Here is an 18132-nt window from a genome sequence, read left to right on the forward strand (position 1 = left end):
TCTGTTTACCATTATGTTTGCCATGCCTGGCATATGGTAGATGTTTAACCACTGTTTGTTGAATGAATGAATAGGATCAAGCAATCTCTATATTACTTTCTGATTCTGATACTCTGTCTTCTAGAATGCTTATTTTCGATCTGTGGGGGTTATGGGAACTGACAGTGAGGAAGAAGAGGGAGAGCCAGGTAGACAGGCACCAGCTGGAGGTGCCCAGGGAAGCCAATTTAAGCAGCCCTTTCTCTGGGTGTCTTTCCAGTGTCAATCCTCTACCCTCACCAAGCACAGCCTCCTGGACAGAATTTGGCTTCTCTAATGGACTCTGCCCCTGGAGGGATAGTGCCCTTTGTAAGTTAAATTGGCTTCCTGACAATAGACAGCACAGTGTCATTTGATAAACAGGGTCTAAAGGAGATGACCCTGGTTTTGTTTTGTGTTTTGTTTTGTGTTTTGTTTTGTTTTGTTTTGCCCTGAATTTGACTCTAGTGTCCAGAATCCAGACTCTTCCAGTTATTATATGACCTGGGTGGGTCACTTAACCACTCGAATGTTAAAATCTTCATCAGCCACACATTTATAGAATATTTGTTCTGCCTCATTCATAGGTGCGCTTAAAATATTGCATGTAAATTAGCCAAAAGAATTGAACTACATTTAGGGTGTGCTAATTAGGTGCCAGGCGTAGCACTATATGCTAAAATGGATGATTTCGTATAATCCTTACAAGAATTTTATGAGGTACCTACTGTTATCATCCTCATTTTTTGTTTTTATAGATGAGGAAACTGAGGCTCAGAGGTTAAATAACTTGCCAAAGTTCACACAGTTGATGAGCAACAGAGCCAGGTTCAGAGCCATGCTGAACCACTAAGCTCTCTGGCCTTTGTCCATGGCCCAGCTATATCGACAGATGCATGACGAGGTGGTGGTAATTACTATTATTACTGCCCAGGGCCTAAGCCCCCTTGGTTAAGCTAAGCAGTGAGGTTCCTGACATGAGATTTAGGAAACCAAAATTTGGACTCCAGAGAAACAGAACTTCAGAGTATATTCCCTCAGAAAAGGAAAAAAAAAAAAGTCTAAATATTATATGAATTAAGAAATCTCTAGGCCGTAAGTGAAAGAAACTCAGCTCAAAGTAGCTTACTCAAAAAAGATTTATTGGCCTCCATCCTGGGAGGGGCAAGGTGCCTGTAACCTGAGCTCCAAACATCTGCTGGGCACTCTCTCTCACTGTCTGTCATGGCTGCTGCTTTGTGCGTGCTGCCTGCCTTCTCTCATACTTCCCATGAGCTGCTTCTCCTCAAGAGAGTATAGCTACCAGGCATTCCAGGATCACATCCCAGCAACTCTACAACCAGAGCTCAGATGGAATTTCATTTCCTAACTGGAGATGAAAAATCTCAGCGAAGAACTCCATTGGCCTGCTCAGGTCATGTGTCCTCTCCTCTGAACCAATCACTGTGGTCAGGGGCATGTAGTTCTATAATTGGCTGCCCAACTTGAGTCCCATGCCCAATGTGAGCACCACTGTGAGTCACCCATGTGAGCAGTGGGAATGGGTCTACTATCAGAAAGGAGGGGCAGTGGAGATGGCCACACAGATATGGACTCAGGAGGGAGGAGATCTCTGAAGCCAGTGGTCACCCCAGTTTGTGTCCTCCCCAACTGGTGACTCCAACCTTGGTTGGAGTCCTTCTCCTTCTCAATCCACATGTTCTAATAGAACAAACTAATAGAAAGCTACTTAATGAGCTGTTAGTTTCATATTCCCATCTTTAAAGGTGTTCAGGTGGTCTAGATATATGGAGGGTGGGTCTGTCCTTTTCTGCAAGCTACGTCATTCATGGATGCACCTCAACTTCCTTGCCTGCAAAATGGGGGTGATTGAGTGTCCACCCAACTTTCCTTACAGGGGCGTGTGAAGACCTACAGAGCTAATGGATGTGAAAATTGCTTTAGAAAGAACAAAGTGCCATATTTACAAACACAGGATGTATTTATTGATTTATTTATATTCCTTTGTGTTCCAAAAAAAAGATTTGAGGTAGTTTACCAAGATGCACACAATACAGTAAGATAAAAATAGAATGATAGAGCAAAGGGAAAACAAGTGTAGAAAAATAAAATAAATCCAGAGAAAACACTAGTACATGGAAACCTATGCTCAAAATCCCTGAACAAGTTCAGATCTGAGCTTCCTCATGAACCAAAATGTGGGAAGCATGATCAGTTACAAAAGAGACAGCAGTCATTAAGGTAAAAACCTAACAGCATGCCAGGAAAGGTCACACAGCTTATCTTGGCACTAGAATCTGATCAAGAGTGGGGCGCCTGGGTGGCTTAGTCAGTTAAGCGTCCGACTTTCGCTTAGGTCATGATCTCGCAGTTCGTGGGTTCGAGCCCCGCGTCGGGCTCTGTGCTGACTGCCAGCTCAGAGCCTAGAGCCTGTTTCAGTCTGTGACTCCCTCTCTCTCTCTGACCCTCCCCTGCTCACGCTGTCTCTCTCTCTCTCCTAGAAATAAATAAAACATTAAAAAAATAAAAAAAGAGTATATTATGGATATCAAGATATTGAGGATATGTATATTCAACAATATTTAGATCCCCATCCTTTCGGTTTTGCGATGTCACGTGACCTCTACTTCAGGGTCTTATGTAGAGTCATCATTTGTGATTTGATCCAATTTAGCTAAAAACCAGATGCCAATTAAACAGCAAGCAAAAACAGCCCTTTCATCTCTTTTGCTTTCTGCTTATGGTGAAATGAGATTGGGTGCAAGGAGGGCAGCATGGGTTCCCCAGCGAAGTACAGGACCAAAAAGTTCCAGCATCTTGGCTTAGCCAAAACGTATAACAATCACCAAGACATAAAACTGATCCAAGCAGGCCATAAAGACACTGCTGCCTTTGCCTCAGAACTTGGACTATAATCTGCTGTCCTGGAACAAAATTCAAACATAAATCAGTCTCCACTGTATTTTTAACCACCTACGAAATTCTTCATTTCCTGCCTGAACTGCTTCTGACAGTGAACGATTCCACTCTCTCCCACTCCTGCTCTGAGAAGGTGCCCTCAAGGCAATGGGGGGCGGAGAAGGAGGTTGGGGTCTGGGTTCCGGGCCCCACGGGTCAGGCAAGCCCAGGATGGATCAAGGGATAAAAGAATCGACCCGAGGGTCTCCGTGACAAATAAGCCAGGGCTGTGGCTAGCCTACACAGTGCTTTTGTGCAGAGTTGCAAGGGTGAACTTATAGGCATAGGAAGCCCCTTGGGGTCCCACCTGTGGTATCCTCTTCCCCATCTTCACCTAACCTAATCTTGTCCATCCTGGGACCCATAGCCTAAACAAAGGCTACAGCATTCTCTTTTTTTCTGAGCTCTAATGCATCAACAGTATGTACCAGACAGCTGGCATTTAATTATATGATGTCTGGCATTCACTATTTCATGTTGTCAGTCTGTCTCTCTAACTAGATTGAAGATATCTTGAGGGTAATGATTGGTTTTTATTTTATATGTCTCCTTTACAGCCAAGGAGGCCACCTAATGTCTAGGTGCTTTGCATATAACAAGGCCACTGAAACAGAATCTTAAGGTGTCTAGGCTGCCTAGTCACCCCCGGCCATCTCCATGCCCATTTCACAGATGAGGACATTAAAAACCAAAGAGGAGGCTTTACCTGCCCAAGGCCATGCAGTGAGAACCTGGCCTTGCCAGAAATGAACCAGTTCTCCTGTCTGCCAGTGCAGTGCTCTATTTCCCTTAAACACTTAGCTCTAAAACTCACAGACAGTTAAGAACCGCAGTCCACTGGAGAATAAAGACAGGCAGACAACCGGCCCACAGTAATCCATCTGTGTGTGGGCAGATTTCCAGCACAAAGCCTGGCCAGGCTGCAATAGACTCGCAGACAGCTCCTGTGGGAATCAAAGTCGTTCTTTATATGTACCAGGGGGACGAAAAGATGTTGGTGGGTTACCTGGGGCTTTTCAGCCTCCCCGGCACCTCGGGTATCACACCGACTATATGTCTAGACACATGAAACCGATGACTGATGGTCTCAGCAGTAAGGACAAATAGAGAGATGGAGAGAGCATCACAGAGAGACCCTTGTATATGTTGGGGGCTGCCTTTTGCAGTGAACCACTCATCCTTGAGAGCAGGAAACAACCCAGGTATTTGCCCCAAACTCCTAACAACAGAGACTTTGCAATAGTGTCAAAGCTGACTGCAACCAATCCCCAAACAATAACAAAAAATACAAAGGGCAACGGTTAGTAAGCGAAACCCTATACTGGAAGGCTGGCCCCAGAGACATCAGTCCTGCTGCCTCTCCTGGACATTCACAAAGCACAGCACCGACCACTTCAGAATGCTCACAATGACCCTACAAGCGCCGCCTCCCGAACTCAGTTTTGCAGTCGTGGGAAACACCGCTCAAGGGAACTTAAGTGTCTCGTCCCAAATCACACCACTGCTAAGTGGCAGAGCTGGGATTGGAGTTCAGGACAGTCTCCCTCACTTCCCTTACCAACCCATGTACGCTCTGATTCCAGTCCCATTTCAAGTGTTTGTCCCATCATCAAATCCACGGGGCAAGGAGACAGATGATAGCTTGTCCAGCATTTCACATGGGAACGGGGGAGAGAGATAAGGGACCAAGGCCCACTTAGATCTCCGTGGCTTTTTCTCGGTGCCAAACATGCATAAGGAGCCACTTCTAAAAGAACATAGTGTTTCCCCCACTCTTCTCACCTCCCCTGGGCCTGCGCCTGTGATAATTGGGAAGTACAAAGTCTGGTTTTTCTGGGATTGGAACCGATGCTGTGAAGAGTGTTCTGACAGTAAATGCGGCTGACTGACAGTTGATGGACAGTGTTCTTGAGTAAGTTTTTCCTGTGCTGGGTGTTGAGAACTGCTCCAAACAACTGCTCAATAGCCTGCTTCCTGTTCAGACAGAATTTACTGCACTTTCCCTCTGTGGGCCTCAGTCAGGCAGCCAGGCGAGATGATATCTCAGGGCCCTTCCAGCTCCATCACTCAATGACTCTATCAAGAAGAGAACACAGATCAGAAAACATTTTTCTTTTCCCCCAAGACGTTCAGCTGGGGTTATCATTCACACACACAAACACAGGCTCCAGTGGAGAGATAACTGGTCAGAAAATAAGGAGCTTTGATTCTGGTATCATTCTCTTTGACCCAAAAATTCCACTTGTGTGAAAAAAAGCTATGCACACAAAGATGTTTGCTTTGGCATTATTTGGAAACAGTGTCCAATAGAATAATGTCTGATACACAAATGGTATGTACTTATCTGGCAGTATATATAGCTACCACAAATGATGATTTGAAAGATATGGGAACATGTCTATGACTATTTTTCAAATTGCAGTTCAATCTCCATTAATGGGTCATGAAAGAAACTTAAAGGGTCTCCTACCACCAACTCTTTTTTATTTTGTTTGTTTATTTACTTGTTTATTTTTAAGTAGACTTCATGCCCAACATGGAGCCCAATGTGGGGCTTGAACTCCCAACTCTGAGATCAAGACCTGAGCTGAGATCAAGTGTCGGAAGCTTAACCAACTGAGCCATCCAGCCACCCTTCACCAGTTCTTTTTAAAAATGAAATTATGAGGGCGCCTGGGTGGCTTAACAGGTTAAGTGTCCAGCTTCAGCTCAGGTCATGAACACACGCTTCATGGGTTCCAGCCCCGCATCAGGCTCTGCGCTGAACGTTTGCTCAGAGCCTGGAGCCTGCTTCTGATTCTGTGTCTCCTCTCTTCCCCTCACGCTCTGTCTCACTCTGTCTCTCAAAAAAATAAAATAAATGTAAAAAAAAAATTTTTTTTTAATGAAATTACAGGTGCCTGGGTGGTCAGTCAGTTGAGCATCCAACTCTGCTTCAGCTCAGGTCATGATCCTAGGGTCGTGGGATCAAGCCCCGTGTTCGATTCTGTGCTTGATGTGGAACTTGGTGTGGAACCTGCTCGGGATTCTCTCTCTCTCTCTCTCTCCCCCTCCCCCCCCAATACATAATAAAATGAAAAAGAATAGAGAGCGGTGAAAAAAAGATGCGAAATGGTTTGAACTAGGAAGGAAAGGAGCAACTCCATCTATAGAAGGTGGGCCATTGTTCCTCACGGGCCAATCCAGCCATCCTCTCCACTCCCCTAGCCTGAGACCTGAAACTAGAGGTTGCCCCTCATAAACATGGCCGCGCCAGGCTGGCCACGCCTCTCAATAAGACGGTGACCTCCAGTAGCCCCACCCCCGCCGCCTCACGGCCAATGAGGGAGAAGCACGAGTTTTGCTCATGCGTGGTGCCGCCAGTGGGTGCGTCCAATAATGACTGGGGGATCCCTGCGAGTAACATGACCAAAAAGAAGCGGGAGAATCTGGGCGTCGCTCTAGAGGTGAGGGGAGAGTTGGGGGGTGGGCCGAGTCCTTCGTTGTCTTCTCCCCGCGGCGGGATAGTGGGTCCGCCTGGCTGCAGGTTGGAGGAGGGGCTGAGGGGAGAAAGTGAGGGCTACGCGGGTTTGGGAGAGGGACGCCCGGGGCGTGAGGGGGTCCGGTGGGGTACCCGGAAGTGAGGGGCGGGATGGGGGAAAAGGATGTTGGAGAGTCCGGCGGGGGCACCAGAGGTGAGGGGACTTCCAGAGGGGAAGAGACGTGGAGGTGAAGGGAAGGCCCCAAAGAGGGCGGGACACGGGAATAAGGAGGCCTTAGTGAAGACGTGTTACTGAAGAGAACGTAAAAGGGGCGGGCACTCGGAGGTGAGGGGGACCCCAGAAGGATGCCTGTGGATGAGAGACACCCCCCGAGAAGTGAGGGAGCCCATACCGTTTAGTACATTACTGAATGGCTTAAATATCTCCTGAGATGGGAAATTTTCCCTCTGGAGTGCTGAAGCTTGTAGCTTGAAAATTACTTTGGGAATCTGTGGGATTTTAAATTACTTTGGGAATCTGTGGGATTTTGTAGAGAATTGTGGAATGGTGAAGTTCTCAAAGTGCTTAAAAATAATTGACTGCATATGGAAGGGAAAGAAAATTGAGGCATATGGAGCAACTGCTACATGGAACTTCATTTGCGTTCTCAGCCCTTACTCGGTGCCTGTGAGGTTTTTTACAGGTGTGGAAACTGAGGTTTCAGGTTGAAGCAGTGGTGGAGCTGAGGATCAGCACAGGTGATTTGCCCTCCAACGCATCTTGTTTCTTCTCTGTTACAGCGCCCTAGATTTCTGTCCCAGGACAAAGAGATAGATGCAGGGTAATTGTCTTCCTGCGCTTACTCATTACCAGTTCAGTCGTCCTCAGACCGTAAAATGTATTGAGAATAATTTGTCAAGCTTGTTAAAAATGGAGAGTTGAATTGTCTTCTTCCCCAAGTAATTCAGTAGGACTTGGGTGTGTATTTTCAACAAGGAATCTGCATTTTTTTAAAAAGTAGGCCCCACACCCAGTGGGGGCTTGAACTCATGAACCTGGGATTGAAAGCCAGATGCTTCTACCAGCTGAGCCAGCCAGGCACCCCCAGGAAGCTCCATTTTTAACCGGCTACACCATGCTGATGCAGAAGTTTTTTTTTTTTTTAATGTTTTGTTTATTTCTGAGAGAGAAAGAGAGAGACAGCGTGAACAGGGGAGGGTCAGAGAGAGAGGGAGACACAATCAGAAGCAGGCTCCAGGCTCTGAGCTGTCAGCACAGAGCCTGACACGGGGCTCGAACCCACGAGCCGTGAGATCATGACCTGAGCCCAAGTTGGACGCTCAACCGACTGAGCCACCCAGGCGCCCCTGATGCAGAAGGTTTTATACCAGCTCTTGAGAAATATTAGCCTACATGGTACCAAAAAAAAAGGTTGATGGAAATGTGAACCTCCCTCTAGAAGAGGAGTGGAAAAATGAGGTGGCACTGTGAGGTGGGGTGAGCATAGACTTTAATAAAACCTGCATTAGGACATAGTAAGCTGCTGTGACAGAGAAACTCAAAAATTCGGTAGCTTTGACAAGTTTATTTTTTTTCTAATAGGGCAGAGCAGGGATTGGCAGATGTGGTCTAGAAGTGGCCAGATAGTACATTTCCAGGCTTTGTGGGCCATATGGTTTCTGTTGCAACTACAGTTGATCCTGATTATTCACCGATTCTGTATTTGTGAATTTGCCCTCTTGCTAAAATGTATTTGTAACCCCCACATCAGTACTTAGGATGCTTCTGCAGTAATTCACACACAAAGCAATGAAAAATTTGAGTTCCCTGAGGCCCAGCTAAGGTCGAACAAAGCAATGCTCCGCCTTGGTATTTCAGCTGATGCTGTAAACATGTGTCCTTATTGTGGCCTAGGTACTGCCATGTTTTTTGTGTCTCTGTGCTTTGTGTTGGTGATTCTGTTGTTTAAAATGGCCCTCAGGTGTAGTGCCAAAGTGCTGTCTAGTTTTCCTGAAGCGCAAGAAAGCTGTATTTGCCTTCCAGAGAAAATATACGTCAGATAAGCTTTGTTCAGAGATGAGTTATAGTGCTGTTGGCTGTGAGTTCAATGTTAATGAATCAATAATATATATTAAATAAGGTCTCTAAACAGAAACACAAAAAAGCAAGGTTTTGTATTGATCAGTTGATAAAACTGTTGTGACCAAAGGCTCACAGGAAACTAACCTGGTCCAGTATTTGCTAATTCATTGTTGGCAGCAACTTTAATAGAACATAACTACCATGAATAAGGAGCATCAACCATGCTTCGACAGGCTGTCGTAGCACAGAAGCAGCCATAGACAATATGTGACTTAATGGGCGTGGCTGTGTTCCAATAAAACTTTATTTATGAAAAAAGGCAATGGACTGTATTTGGCCCCTAGGCCGTAGTTTGCCAATCCCTGGTCTAGGGGTCCAGGGCAGGAGTGGTTCTGCCATCTTCCTCTCATCGTGTGACTCTGCCCTTTCTCAGTGCCTTAACTTCACCTCGTGAATGAAATGAAGTCACCTCCCGTTGATCTGTCCACCGGCAGGTAAAGAGAGCAGGGAAAGCAAAGCATCACTGTCTTAAGAGTCGTGAGCCCAGAGTGCCCACTTTCCGTTGGCAAAGATGCGAGCTAAGACTCGAGAGCCCACCTAACTGTAAGGGGGCGCTGGGAAATGCATTCATTGGCCAGGAGGCCGCATGCCCAGCTACAGCCCCATCAGTGTGGAAGAAGGGCTTGCATGTTTCGTGGACAGCCTGCAGTCTCTACTGCAGATTTTGCAGTTTACCTCACATGTGGTTTTGAGGCTCACATGAGACCGTATGTGTGAAATGCCTGGCTCACGCCTGGCTCAGGGTGGATAATCAACAGAGTGCTCTAATTAGTAGCCTTTATAGTTTTTTGCAGCCTTCCATCATGGCTAAGTCAGCCCCCATGTTTGGACTTCAGTTTCCTTTTCTGTGACATAAAGACCTTAAACTTCACCCAGGGATTATAAGTTCAGTGACCTGATCCAGATATGGATGGATCACAGATGTTTTTGTTTGGCTGACACAGGTTTCTAAAATGTTTTGAATTTGGTGGGCATATGCTCTCCTTATGTCTTTACCGGTCACATTCGCCCATTTTTTTTTGTTTTTAATCTTGGCAGTACCGATGTAGATATTTACATTTGTGGTCTTCTTCTCAAACGTTACTTTTTGCTTAGATATTCTAAGATTCGAGATCTGTAACTGTGCACCTTAGGAAAAGCTTGGCATCTGGCTGTCTCCCCACCTGTTCCTCTGTTGCCCCCAGCGGATCTGAGTATTGAATGTGCACTGATGTTCATTTGCAGTGGGTATTGTCCTCTTATTAAAAGTCATGTGCTCAGGAGCACCTGGGTGGCTCAGTTGGTTGGGTGTCCAACTCGGCTCACATCATGATCTCACTGTGAGTTCGGGCCCCACATCAGGCTCTGTGCTGATGGCCTGGAGCCTGCTTCGGATTCTGTGTCTCCCTCTCTCTGCCTGTTCCCCACTCACGCTCTTATCTCTCTCTCACTCAAGAATAAGTAAATATTTTAAATAAATAAATAGATAGAAGTCATGTGCTCAGAGCCAATGAAGTGGTGATTTAATCAAAATGTTTGTTAATCTGACGAGTGCAATAAAACCCCCACAAGTGAGTGATCTCAGCACCTGCAAACAGTCTCCACTTGTTGTAATGAAGCAATTACCACCGCCTGCTTCTTAGTCCTCACCCTGAGGGCTGGCTCGGGCCAGCTGTACTGGGCTGTACCGGGCAGTCACCTCCCAGGACAACCAAGGCACCTCCTAGCTGCCTCTGTTTGTGTCTTCTCTCAAGGTCTTTTTGTCCAATTCATTTGCCACCTTCTAAGCTAAGATCTCAGATTGGAAAAGACTGGCTATGAGTTTTAGCTTCTGAGAGTTAATTCTGAATAATGAGGGAGCATTCAGATGAGAAATTGCCAGCTTTGCTACTGATGTTAATGTGTGGAAGGAGGGAAAGGTTGCGTTTCAGTCTAATGGCTGGTGTAAAACCTGCCTCTGTGTTTTTGGGTTTTTTTTTTAACCTCTGATAGTAATGAGCTGTTAGTTGGTCACTGTACTTTTCTTTTGTAGCTACACCATCCATTCAGTTTGGTGTCTTTAGATGTTTCAACAGCCAGTGGGTCTTAACAGATGTGTGGTGTCTTAGCTGACATCTTAAGGAGGCTAACTGGCTTAGACCTGGTCCCCAGTACAAAAATCTGTCAGTTTGGAAACTTTTGGCTACAGGGTACAGGAAACTGACCTATATGACCTAAGTAAATAGGAATATACTTTTTTCTCCATAACAAATTTGGAGGTAAGTGGCTGCCGGCATTTATTGGTTCAAAAGCTCAGCTAAGTCAAGGCTGCTGTTTCTGCATTCTCTTAGCTATTTCCTCTTAGTCACAAGGTAGCTGCCACACCTCCAGTCCTAATATCTAACTTTTAAGTCAGGAAGAAGGATAAGGGAACAATGACACTATCCCTTTTATCAGCAACGCATAAGCTGTCCCAGGAGTCTTCCAGCTGACTTCTGGAACATTTCATTGGCTGGAATTTGGATCATGACCACCCCAAGCTGCAGTGAGTCTAGGAAAGCACCCGTTGAGTTTTTCTAACCTCTGCAGTGGAGATGGGCAGAAGAAGGGTTGGGAATCAGTGTTGGGTTGGCCAACTAATAGTATCTGCTATAGGGAATAAAAATTAATGAGAGTCATTAGAATTCACTGGAATCCTTACCAGAAAAAGAGGCCAGGATCACTGAGGAGTAAGGCGAGGTGGTAAATTGAAGGGAGAAAATGGCCTGGGCAGGATGAGCACTAGGAGGAAAGAACCTTGACATTGTAATTATTTGTTCAAGGTTCACTGTTGTAAGCTCTCAGTAGGCATAGAGGGGCAGAAGCACCAAGTTGTTGGTTTGCAAAGGGCCCCCTGATCTGGAGTGCAGAGAGAGACCCAAGAAAGAGGCAGGTTGCTCCAGACTAGTAGGTGGCAGGTTTAATAAGCAAGGGAAGAGTGGCTCAGTCATTGAGTGTCCAACTTCAGCTCAGGTCATGATCTCGCGGTCCATAAGTTTGAGCCCCACATCAGGCTCTGTGCTGACAGCCTAGAGCCTGTTTTGAATTCTGTGTCCCACCCTCCCCCCCCAACACTCCTCCCCTGCCCACACTGTCTCTCTCTCAAAAATAAATAAAAACATTTTAAAAATTTAATAAGCAAGGGAATTTACATAAGAGGCTTGTCTTAGGGGGTGAATAGACTTCCACACCTGCCCACCAAATCTTAAAAGTTTGTATAGAGGCCTTAACTGGGTTCAGTCACGTACACTGTCCAGGTGGCCTCCACAACACACTGGTCTCTCAAGGCTATGTCCTTGGAACAGCTCCCACTGTGGGAACAGTGGGCAGAATGTACATTCCAAGGTCAGGGGAGGGGTGAGGAGCCTCCAGTTGCCCTAGCCCTGTGCTCAGGTCCGCCTGCCCGCGGTCACACACCCTTTCATTACCTCCTTGCACACAGAGATGAAGAGAGTCACAGTCTGGGACAGGCTGTGCACAAGGCTGAGGAGAACCTTCCGGTTTTCTGAGACAAGGGCAAGGAGCAGCTTAGTGGATCATCAATAAATATTTACTGAATTGGCTTGAGCGGCTGGAGGAAGCACTTGAACCCGCGCCCCTGGCGCCTGGGCCCCATCGAGTGGTTCACTAGTCAGAGGTGAGGAGGCCACAGCGGGGCAGGCGGTTGGACGCTGCCTGTCCAGGGCCCGGGAGTGAGGCCCATGGCGTGCAGAGACTGTTCAGGGGCCGCTGACCATTAAATGAGCCTCACCTGCTGCCAGGCGCAAGCGACAGGTTGCCGTTGGGCAGGTGATTTCTCTCGGCAGCCCGTGTCTGGCTCCGTTCCACTTGACGGGGGTCAGGAGACTAAAACCTCATTACCTAACACGGCTGGATGTCAGCATGTGTGGAGTGGCTGTTTGCCAGCATCTTAATTAATGAATTCATAAGGCATGGGGTGGATGCCAGTTCTCGAGCAGTGCTTGGAGCCTTTCAGCGATGTAGAAGCTTTTGCTAATTTATCAAAAAATATATATTGGGGGAAAGAAGCAAAAACAAACCCCAAACAGTGTTCTGGCCCGGGGACAGCCGCAGGCTTCAGGCCAGGACTGACGTGGCTCTCCTCGCAGAGCTGCTCAGCAGCCAGAAGGTCTTGCCGGGTCTCAGAGCTGCCGTGCGCATCGGCAGGGCCCCTCGTGTCCCTGACCCGGGGCGGGGGGGGAGTCTCCGGAGAAATGACAAGCCCTTTGGCTTTTTCCTGAAAGTTGTTTGTTGATTAAACACTGGGAGCGTTTACTGTCTTCATCTGCTCAGGCTGGGAGAGAAACTTCTGATGATTTGGGGAGCCTTGGGTGAGGTTTTTGTTTTCTGTCTCCACAGAGCCCTGAGCCGCCTCCACAGGAAAACACCCCTTAAGCAGTGTCAGGGTAACCAGCCCTTTGGGGTTTGAGGCTAGTCACCCAGAAAATCGAGGCCCATGACCCCCACGGGACTTGGCGCTGTAGTCTGATGGCCTCAGGTGGAAAGCCCCAGCGCTCTTGCCAGAGACCATCTGGGCAGGTGTTCTGGCCTCTTTACCCATTATAATAAATGTCCTGGGGCCTTCCTGACATGTGGAAATGAGTGGATTTCCAGAAATCCAGTTCCCAGGCCGCTGGGGCTGGAGATGAAGCAGCTGACACTGCTCTCAGGGCTGTGAGTTGGCAAGTGAAAGGCCTTGCTCCCCACTGGGGAAAGAAGGGCTTACAGGGCTAACTAGCTCACCCTTTCCTTCTCAAAACTAGGTCTGTTTTGTGTGAATTTTGGAGGGTGCTGTGGCAGTTTAGGCAATCTGGGGGTGGGAGGGGGCCGGGGATGTTCGAGAAACCGGAAGGAGGGGGTGGTAATTGCCTTCCAACACGAGGACAGGCGCTCTGCTACCGTCTTCCTGTCTCCAAGCAGACTTCAGTCAGGTTCTTCCCTCAGGGTCTTCCCTCACCGAGAGTGTCTGTTCCGTGGACAGAGAGCAAGCAAAGCCCTTGTACAAGATTTTTCAGAGTAGAGAATCTGTTGAAGCCAGATCAACAAGCTTAGATTGGCTTCGACGGGGACGTGGAATGACTTTGTTCCACAGAACCCTTCTTTGTCGTGAACATTTTCATGAGGGATTCTGGAGAAAGAGCTTGCAGTATCGGGAGGAGCATAAGCTCTGAAGCAGAAAAACTCAGATTCAGAGCCCCGATTCTGCCGCTTCCCAATTACATGACCTTGCTTAAATTGTCCCCTCCGGGAGTTTGATCTCCTCTACAACAGGGACAGTCCGTCCCTTCCTTGCAGAGCTGATGCGACATCAGTAGCATAGGCGAAGTCATGTCAGACTGCCTAGCCTGGGGTACAAGGGGTACACCCAGGAGCTAAGAGTGGCTTCGGGCCGGTAGCTCTCTGCTTCCTTCATGTGGGGGAGCAGCTAACAGCACAGACTCTCACTGGCCAGCTCCCCCGTGGGTGGCTCTGGACAAACGACTTCATTTCCATGGCCTTCGTTTCCTCATCTGCAAAAGGTGAATACAGGAGATCCTCCTTCCCCGTGGTTTCAGTTACCCGCCGTCAGCTCGGTCTGGAAGCAGGTGATCCTCCTCCTGACACGTTGTCAAAAGGTGGATGGCAGCCCAATGCCCCATCACGAAGCCTGCGTCATTCACCTCCTGTCATTCTCATCACGTAGGCATTTTGTCATCTCACGTCAGCACAAGAAAGGTGAATACGGTACATACAGGAAGCTATTTTGAGGAAGAGACTCCATTCACATAACTTTTATTATAGCATTTTGTTATAGTTTTACTGTTATTGTTGTTAATCTTGTACTGTGCCTAGTTTATAAGTTAAACTTTATCATAGGTCTGTGTGGATAGGAAAAAACATCGTATGTATATATATACACAAACACACACACACACACAGTTCAGTACTATCCATGGTTTCAGGCATCCCTTGGGGGGTCTTGGAGTGTGTTCCCAGCAGACGGGGGAGGGACCACTGAAGGGGGGGGCACCTCATCAGGTGAGTGAAGTGCTCAGAACAACCTGACATATAGCGCATGCTGTAGAAGTTGTTGGCTGCTACTGGAAGTGTGTCTAGTTTTGCATGGACTTTTGGCTTCCAGAAACTGCTTTGACTCGAGCTGTGCCATCTAATACCCTGATACCATGCTCTCTATTAGCGAGTACCTGGCCAGGCAGGTGTGGGATATGCCCCGTGACCACTGCCTGATTTCTCAGGTTAACCTATTCTGGCAACTTCTGTGAGTCACTGGCCAGAAGCTTTTGAGAGCAAGACTGGGAAAACCAGAAATTAACTTCCTAAACCACAAAGCAGAGTGACCTGCTTTCTGACCCAGAGCTAAGCCTTGAGGGTACTTTCTGGCCTTTCCCAGAAGAAAGCCTGGCCCTAGACAGTGGCATGGGGTGGGCAGGGAGTCCCCTCCCAGGCCATCAGGGTGTTCATGGGAGCACCATTCCATCACCTTCCGTAGGAACACCTGCAACAGGGGAGCGGCAGCCCATGGCTCGTGCTTGTCAGCAGAATGTGAGCTGTGACGAGGCCCGGCAGCAGCCAGACCTGGGGCTGTCCCCCACCCCCGTGGGGCCTGACCCGACCAGCGTGCTGGCCAGTTACCCGTGCGTGAGCTGGCACTCGGGTTCACTGTCCCCAAAGATTCTTCATTCGGGGTTTTGATTCCAGGAGCCTCCACACTCCTGAAAAAACGCCTCACGGGATTTCAGACGAATTTTACAGTTTCTCTTAATACAGTGGTTTTATGGCATTATAGGACCCCAGGGAGACTTCCCGAAGTCTCTGGAATAAGGTGTTATTCCCCAAGTCAGGTGGCAGAGGGGCTTTTGCTTAGCTGGCTCGGCTTCTGAACTGCCGGGGCGGCACACGGAGCACATGGCACTGAGTCGCCTCTGAAGGGCACTTGAGGAAGAGGCTGCAGGAGCTCTGCCCCCAGAGGACCGGAAATGGAGAAGCCCCTTGTTACTGCTGACAGGATCAGTGGTCCCACTTGGCCTCTGCTGACCTTGACTGCTGGGCTGACCAGATCTTCACATTCTTGTGCAGGAAACATCCCCTGCTCCTTGGTCCTAAACCTCTCACTGAGCCTGCTCCTCTGCCTGCTCTCGAAGCCGCCCCCCAGGCTCTGGGCTCTGATGTCCCAGTGCATGTTTGGGTCAGAAAGACAGCAGTTCTTATCCCGATGGCGATGGAATCACTTGTGAGCCTTCCTGTTCAAGTACACACTTCCTGGACCCCGGTTCCAGGGCCGCCTCTGGGACCTTCAACTCCTTCCTGTATCCTTCCGCCTCTCTGCCTTACATACTTCTTTTTCCCTCCTGCTCTGCATCTTCCTGGCTGGGCTCAGACCCATGGTCCCCATGGTCTCGTCTCAGGGGCAAGAACAGACTTTCCTACCAGGACACCCTGCACGCTGCCCACCTACTTCTCCGTCCACTGAGCTGCTGCACACGGGTTTTCACACCTACCAGCTCCTCTACTCTGTGTGAAGTGCTAGAGGGCAGTTTGCTAACTCACAGCTCACCCCGCCGCCTGACTTCCGGTGTCCCTTTGCACCTGTGCTTCACCTGCTGACCATCCTCTCAAAGATTTACACACAATGTTCTTTTATCCTGTGTGAAAATGGACACTTGGTCTTCTGAATAGAAACATAATGCATGGATACGTTTTTTAAATGTTTATTTTGAGAGAGAGAGAGAACGAGGACACATACGAGGAGAGGGGCAGAGAGAATTTCAGGCAGGCTCCTCGCCCAGCATGGAGCCCCATGCAGGATTCAGTCTCATGAACTGTGAGGTCATAAACGATCTGAGCTGAAATTGGGAGTCAGACACGTAACCACCTGAGCCACCCAGGCGCCCCTGGATATTTTTAAATGTAATTTTACATTGTCAGTATCCACTCTGTGCCCCCACACTGTGCCTAAATGGGTACCTTGTCTCAGTCCACCGTGGCTGTTAACCATTTTGCCTGTAACAGTCACAGCCAGCAGTACTGTCCCCTGTAGCTCCAGAAAAGCCCCAGTATGCGAGCTTGTCTTGGCCGTGCTCTTGTCAGTTGAGCCTGTACTGCCTGTTGGGCAGGAGTCCTGGGAGCCACTATGGCCTCCAGAGTATAACCTTCTCTTCCTACTGGAATCAGTCCAGTCTTTTTGACGGGGCCCCTTTCTGCCTTTAGTCCTGGGGCCTCACATTTCTGCTCTGGGCTTAACTGGGCGCCGGGCCCTGTAGAGCCATGGTGTGGGTAACCATGGTCTCCAAATGCCAGGCTCCACCTGCCGTTTCATGTCTCCTCGGATGCGCATCTGTGCCCGGACCACACCTGAGTCTGTCCTGCCCTTGGGCACTGCTCTGGCCTCATACTTGGGTGCCAGCAGCCCCAGCCTCAGCAGGTCGGCGCTAGCTCCAGAGCCCCACACCAGCCTCATCCCTAGGCAGGAACATGAGGTTCCCAGCGGGCTGTGCCCTGAGCCAGCTGGATGGGCTGTGCTGTTCTGATGGTCCACACTGCAGGGCCCCTCCCCCGACGCCACCGCCGACACCCCTCCCCCCCAGACTCAGAGGATGGCCGTACCGAGCTAGAGGGCCTCCCCTTCCTGCTGCCAGCCTGCGATGAGTGGAGATTCCTCTCCATCACACACCCACCCACTTCTGTCTCCTCCTCTTACTCTCACCTCACATTAACGTACTTTTTTGTTCCCCAGAGGTCCAATGAAAACCATTCTCTGTTAATAGTGATAGCACACACTTACTTAACTCTTACTGGGTGTGTTAGGCACGATTCTAAGCACCTTACATGTACTGCCTCTTCTGACAACAGCAGTTTTTGAAATACGAAACATTAACTTTGTTCTGCACAAGAATTAAGTCCTTTAGAGGCAAGTGAGCAGCGAGCTGAGGCCGGATCACAGCCCATACTCTGTACTGCCACACTTTTCAGGAAGCACAATTTCAGGTTTCTGAGCACTTGGGCTCCCAACTGCTTGTCCAGCTCGGACCTTGTGTTTCTAGAGTCTTCTTAACATTGATCTCCTTATTCTGATCCTAACCCTGTGTCCTCTCTCTTGTCCTGGCTGTGTCGTCCTCTGTTGCCATCAGCCTGGCAGCAGAAAGCTAACCAAGGATTATAGGTTTGCACTGGGGAATCTGCAAAAGTGAAGGATCCACACGCATGTCATTGAGAGTTGACCGAAGACCCAATGAGGGACTTCCTTTAAGGCTACTTTCCGAGTCCTCTCCCCCATTTCTGGGCCCACCTTGAGTCAGCCCCACTCTGTAGCCACCACTCCTGGCCCCAGTCATAACTAAAAGCTGCATCTGGACCTTCCCTCCCTGCCTTCCTGCAGCCAGGTCACCCCGGATCTTTGCACCCACTCTTACAGCTGCTTTAGAGCTGCCTTCTGCTTCAGCAACTGCTGCAGGGTGTTTGCCAGCAGTCACCTTCTGAGGATGGTTTTGTGGCCTACTGACAAGCTTCCTGACAGTCTCGGCCTCCACTCACTCAGCCCACATCAAGCAGCTGGGTT

The 18132-nt window shown here is 48.6% G+C and overlaps 1 protein-coding gene across 3 annotated transcripts in view; it reads left to right on the forward strand.

Moving 5' to 3' along the window:
* The first annotated feature begins 6321 nt into the window (after window positions 1-6321).
* Window positions 6322-18132, forward strand: part of CCDC167 (coiled-coil domain containing 167) — a 30215-nt gene continuing 18404 nt past the window's right edge. For all 3 annotated transcript variants that reach the window (XR_013332892.1, XR_013332893.1, XM_077754871.1), the window contains exon 1: window positions 6322-6422. Coding sequence is in view for 1 of the 3 variants with exons in the window: in XM_077754871.1 (XP_077610997.1) it covers window positions 6381-6422 (42 nt within the window). In the remaining 2 variants the exon portion in view is untranslated. The remainder of the gene's footprint in view (window positions 6423-18132) is intronic.

This window comes from Crocuta crocuta, unplaced genomic scaffold, assembly GCF_008692635.1.
Source record: "Crocuta crocuta isolate KB4526 unplaced genomic scaffold, BGI_CrCroc_1.0 scaffold132, whole genome shotgun sequence".
NCBI lineage: Eukaryota > Metazoa > Chordata > Mammalia > Carnivora > Hyaenidae > Crocuta > Crocuta crocuta.